The sequence below is a fragment of the Sceloporus undulatus genome, chromosome 1, assembly GCF_019175285.1.
Source record: "Sceloporus undulatus isolate JIND9_A2432 ecotype Alabama chromosome 1, SceUnd_v1.1, whole genome shotgun sequence".
Classification (NCBI taxonomy): Eukaryota; Metazoa; Chordata; class Lepidosauria; order Squamata; family Phrynosomatidae; genus Sceloporus; species Sceloporus undulatus.
In genome coordinates this window covers 84,288,407-84,294,406 of record NC_056522.1, presented here as the reverse complement: position 1 = coordinate 84,294,406, position 6,000 = coordinate 84,288,407, and the positions used below count along the sequence as shown (strand labels likewise).

Here is a 6,000-nt window from a genome sequence, read left to right as displayed (position 1 = left end):
TACAAACAATGCGCATATTTGCTAAAAAAAATTGTTTAAATTTGAAAAGGGGGGGGGGGTTGCCTGATGTGAGCTCCGTTCGTGACCTGAACTTTTTCTTCCTGCAAGGGAAGGAATGCCCAGCGACAGAGGGCTTTGGGCAGGGGATGCAGGGAAAAGAGGCTCCTTCGGTAAAGAATGCCTTCCCTTGCTCCCTTCTTCCCAGGGCTCTTTCCTCCTCCCCCTCCCCTCCGATGAGGGGAGGAAATGCCTTGCCCTTTGCCCACCCTCTGACCTAAATCCCTCCCTCAATTTGCCTCGATCGTGATCGGTGCCAAGTTCTCATTCCCAGAACCCGGGGTTTTCCAAAAGAAACGGTATTTGTGCCGATTTCAAAAACACCGCGCTAGGGGCCATTTACCACGGAACGGGTGTGCAAGCCTCGGATTCGCTTGTGTGAGATTCGGGGTGAGTATGAACTTCACATGCAAGAATCGCTTTGAAAACCAGTTTTTTTCGTAGTCTGAATGGCCCCTACATTTATTTAGACAGTCCCATCATGGATTTTATTTATCCAGCTTTGACCATACAATTTATTTACACCTCTTAAAGCAAGCAAAATGTATAGTTATAAACTCTCCAGCAATTATACATGTAGTAATTCACTCCAAGATGTAAAAGTGCTTGTTTGATGTATACTAAAGCTACTGAAAAGCTTTTATTAACTAAACCATTTAATATGTCTGTTCACTGAAAACATAAGTTTATTTGACAGGTTTCAGCAATGCTGATTTGGAAGGACCACAGTGCTACCCAATTAAAACTTCCCAGGTTTTAAGTACTTTTCAAGATTACTTTAAAGAATTTGCAGAGGGGTCTCAGGAAGCAGCAAGTAGCAGGAAGCAGAGGTGGGGAAAAGATTCCATCTAATCTCCTTCCCCATCCTGAAGGAGCCTTGGAAAGCAGCAAGGAACAGAAGGAGAAGTGGGAAAAAGACTCCATCTAATCCCCTCCCCCATCTTGGAGCTTCAGGAATCAGCAAGGAGAGATGGGGAAAGACTCCATCTAATCTGTAGCCTCATTCCCACTTACCTCTTGATTCGATTCCTGAACCAATTCCTGAAAACGGTTCAGCAAACACAGTGGTTCCCACTATGTTTGCACTGGTTTCAAGAATCGGTGCAGGAAGCGACAGCTGTGGCTTCCCTGCCATGCCTCCCTCTGTCCTCCTGGCCATACTGGGGCAGAGGAGAGGCTGGGGAGGAAGAAGAGAGGCAGGCTAGGAGGCCAGAGCAGGCATAGAGGTATGGCCGGGAGGCCGGGGAAGCCGCTGCCAGTGGGAACCAGGGTAGATTCTTCTTATACAACATTGCCAAAATCCAACCATATCTCTCCGCCTCTACTGCCAAGATTCTGGTCCATGTCCCAGTGGTATCATGACTTGATTTCTATAACATCCTCCTGGCTGGGCTTCCTCTTTCTCACCTCCATCCTTTAATTTCTGTCCAGCATTCAGCTGCATGCATTATCACATCTGCCCACCACTCTGACCATATCTCTCCTTTCTTAGCATCCCTTCACTGGCTCCCCCTCCCTTTCCGTATTCAGTATAAGCTCCTGCTGTCGATGTTTAAAGCCCTCCATGGGTTGGCCCCCCCTTACTTATCAGACCTTCTTTCTCCTCACATTCCCACTTGGGCCCTCCGCTTTAGTAGTCAAGGTCGGCTGTCCCAGCCCAGGATTTTCTCTGCCCCATCTAGGATTTGCCCCTTTTCACTTGCTGCCCCTCACTCCTGGAACCTTCTTCCCCCGCGAGCAAAGGCCATCACTTCTTTAACCAGCTTCAAAACGGAGTTGAAGACCATCCTGTTCAGAGAAGCGTTCCCAGGCATTGCGTGATTGTCACTTGCTATTTGATGTTCTTTTCTTGCCTGTCTTATTGAACCATTTCCTGTATTGCTATGTATTTTATATGTATTATCCTATTATTTGTTAGATTGTATGCCGTAGGCAGGTTTACTCTTTTATATTTATTGTTTTTATGTATAGCGCTGTGCAAATCTACAGCACTATATAAATAAAGAATAAGAAGAAGAAGAAGAAGAAGAAGAAGAAGAAGAAGAAGAAGAAGTAGATTCAAATTGGATTTGAATCCACCTGGTTCCCACTTGGGTTGAATCAATTTATTTGGAAATAAATTGATTCAACCCCCAAACACCCCAATTTACCAGCGTCTTTTTGACATGGGTTAAATAGGTAAAAATGAGTAAAAGCCATGACTCTTCTGTCTAAATCACTTCAGCGATTCGAATTAAGTGGAAACCATGGTGGTTTAAACCGGATCATTTGGAATCACAATCCCATTTAAACCATAGTGGGAATTAGGCCTGTGCCACCCCCCCCCCCACCACCACCACCTTCCAGAGGGAGGAGAAGAGGAGAAGAGAAAAAGCTGAGAGGAAGAGGAAGGGGAAAGCCAGCTATGTGAGTCCATCTCAGCCTCCCCCCCTTCGCCTTCCAGAGAGAGGAGAAAACAGAGAGGATGGACAAGGAGAATCAAACAAAGGACAGAAGAGAGACTAAAATGAAGAAGGTCATGAGGGGAGAAGGGAAAAGGAGGGAGTGGGGAGGAAAGGGGTAGGGAAACTATCAATTCAACAATAATGAAGGAAGGGAGAATGACATAGGAAAACAACTACTGGGCAGCAGCAGTGGTGGTGTGTGTCACTAAAGTGAAGAACAACAGTGACATCATAGCTAACACTTGTTAGCACTACACACAGGGAGGTGTAAGTGGTCCTCCTTTTGTAACCCCTCACCTAGAAAACCCTATGAGAAGACATCGAAAGTATTACACAGGAAGGACAAGAGCACTAACAGGGAAATAGAAACTAGAGGAAAACACACTTGCAAGAGCAGCTAAGGGCAGTCAAAAATGATGAAGCAAGCAATAAACACTTTCAGAAAGACAAATCCCATCAGAATCAGCACCTAACATAAAATAGGGACATGGAATGTGAGAAGCATGAGCCAAGGGAAGCTAGACATAGTGAAAATGTTCCCATGAACCCTGAAAACCTGCTCCAGAGATTTGGGAAATGCTAACAAAGAACACAGGAAGTGCAATACAGTACTAAGCACTTCACTGAGCAGAGACCTAAAGGATCTGACAAATGTGTATATCTAAAACAGGAGTGAGGAATTGTCAGGTGTTGCGGGCAACCTTGGTTCCCCCAGGAAAATTGGAGGGCTGCACTCCTGCACATCCCCTGCAAAAATCCAATACTTTACCTCCAAATACATTTTCATTACATGCTCGCACCACCATCTGCTTTAGGTCCAAAAGATGCCCCCCCTTTCTTTTTATAACAGGAGGTGACCCAGATGTCACTTAAGTTCCCTTCCTTTTTTTAAGAAAAAAGCCTCTCTGGGTTTAAAATGGTGAAGGAAGCAAAAACATAGATAAATTGCTCCCCTCTTTCCCTAGAGGGTGTTCAGAGGCATTTAGGAGGGGAAAGCGGGGAAAAGGAACCCTGGACGTTCTACAGGACTGCACTTTGCCAACCTGTGTTCTAAATGATAAGCAAAACTGACACCTTCAGCCTTCCAACCATACAACCAGTGGGCAAAATAAATAAAATCTGTAAAAAAAAAAATCACTCCAGAAAAAGCCAATACATTTATATGGTCTCTCTGTGTGTGTCTGTGCCTCCTTCTCTCTCTCTCTCTCTCCATCACTTATTTATTTTAGTTTTACTAATCATGAGAAAGAGCAAGGAACTATGCTGGGAGATGACAGCCTTTTCCTTGATCCTTCCAAGTTTTAAAATTTCAGTAAGCTCATACATTTTCAAGATTCTCAAGAATTTGAGAACTTTGCTTGTGTTTTATGTTGACTCCTATGGAAATGTGATACATAGCATCCTTCAGCATTGTAGAATTCATCTGTTTGGACAATATTTTAGATATGAGCCGAAAAACACACCAAGCCAATGTAACGGCATACCTGATTCAGTTTGGATGCCCTGTACTCAGCCTGCCTAATAGTTTGCTGGTGAAGTTCTGTCAGCTTGCCTATCTTGCTAGTGAGCTGTTTAGACAGCTGAGGATTCTGCTCTGCAAAGTCCTGGACAGCTGCATCTAGTTCCATTAGCTTGATGTTACAGCTGTCCAATTCCTCACCCAGGACCTGTAGTAGAAAGAAAATAATTATTAATAAGAAACAAAACAAAAATAGTAAGCATTTTTCCCTCATTATGGCTAACATTGTTCTCCTCTCTTCAGCATTTCTCTCATAAAGCAAGGGAATGGGAAGGATGTACACATCCTTCTTCCAGGGCTTCCAGCGCAGTTTCTTTTCAGAGACAGTTCACTGCATACTCATGGCTACAGGTGCTTCATCTTTGCAATAACCACTAATTTTCAAAAAAAAAAAAAAAAAAAGGGGGGGGGGGCTACTACTCTTATTGATTACAGCTACAAATAGATCCAGGTTTTGGCAGACCAAACAGTTGATTAATGAACCACCATTAACCCAGCCTGCTCCTGGAGTGACATCCTGAAAGGCAGCTATGGGAATCCACATGTGTGGAAGTCACTGCATCATTCCCTTGCCTCCTAGGAGTGAAGCATCAGCCCCAAAACTACAGACTTTATCACATGGAGGGACTTACATTGCCAAAACATTGCCTAACTGTTGCAGAAGCACGAAGGTGGGATCATTTGTTGTGCTTCTAAAACATAATTGAGGCTTCCTGCTTTCCTTCCATCAATGAAGCGTGCGTGGAGAAGCCATTTTTTAAATAACGGGATATCCCATTATTCAAAAAACGTCTTCTCCTAGTTTCTTTGCACACGCTTTGTTGAGGGAATGAAAGTGGGAAGCCTCAATTATGTTTTAGAAGTGCAACAGATGATCCCACTTTGGGTGCTTCTGCAAGAGTTCAGCAATGTTTGGGCAATGTAATTCCCCCATATGATAAGAGCCTAGGTTGTGCCCCTAGCTGCCCCATCCCTAGGTCCCTTAACAAGTGCCAAGCCCATTTCCTGACCAACTGGATCCAGGTCCCATGCCAACCCACTGCCTGAAAATTTTGATGATAATTAACTAACAATCCCTGGGTACCTCAGGGAGGGAAGGTAAGAGCAAACTCCTTAGCAGACGAAAGGGCAAGTCTGGCTCATTCAGCCTAGTCCCTGATTAGAAGGAAAACTTCAACCAGTTCCCTTTGGTCTTGCCCACTAGCCAATCATGCTGCCTGCAATTGGCTGGTTTTCCTGTGTCTCTCCATGCACCCAACTGTGCAGGCCTTTGGGAAGAAGAAACTCATTGTATAACTGAAAACAGTGTCCGACCAGCCCCATTCCACAGCACCATTTTCCTCACACAGCTGTGAAATAGAAGTAATTAAGCCTGGCCATTATAAGAAGAATAGCTGCCTTGATCTATGGGGAGAGGTAGGTAAGAAACAAATGTTGTTGTTATAGATATGCATGTCAATAAGATATTGAGTAAGCCTAGCTATCACCACTATTTAGCATAGGTAAACATTGGTATATTTGCATATTTTGTCTATCAAGAAAACATTTACTCCTTTTCAATTTAAAAGAGCACATAATGCATTATTGTTGCTATGATGAAGCCCTTTGTTAGTTTTTTAAAAATGCTAGATGACTGCAGCCTCAGGTATATTGTGCATGTCTGAAAGAGCCATCACAATGCACCAGATATTAGAAACAGTGCATATTACCAGCCATTGCCAGGATCCTTCAAGACAGTAACTTTTCAGTGGGTCACTTGAGTTGTTCCAAAAAGCTGATGAAAAATAAACTGATACACATGTATATATAAACTGATGCACATATATACAGTAGCCAGCATGGTGCAGTTATTTTGAAAATTGTACTAAGACTCTGATAGACCAGGGTTGGAATTCCCACTCAGCCACGAAAACGAAATAGGTGTTCTTGGGCAAGTCACCTTTTCTCTCACTCTAAGAAATGTTTCTCCCTGATTCTCTG

General features: G+C 43.6%; 1 protein-coding gene across 1 annotated transcript in view; it reads right to left on the bottom strand.

The window, feature by feature from the left end:
* Positions 1 to 6,000, bottom strand: part of SYNE1 (spectrin repeat containing nuclear envelope protein 1) — a 429,497-nt gene that overhangs the window by 166,091 nt on the left and 257,406 nt on the right. The window contains 1 exon segment of the mRNA XM_042446890.1: positions 3,986 to 4,168. Coding sequence (XP_042302824.1) covers positions 3,986 to 4,168 — 183 coding nt within the window.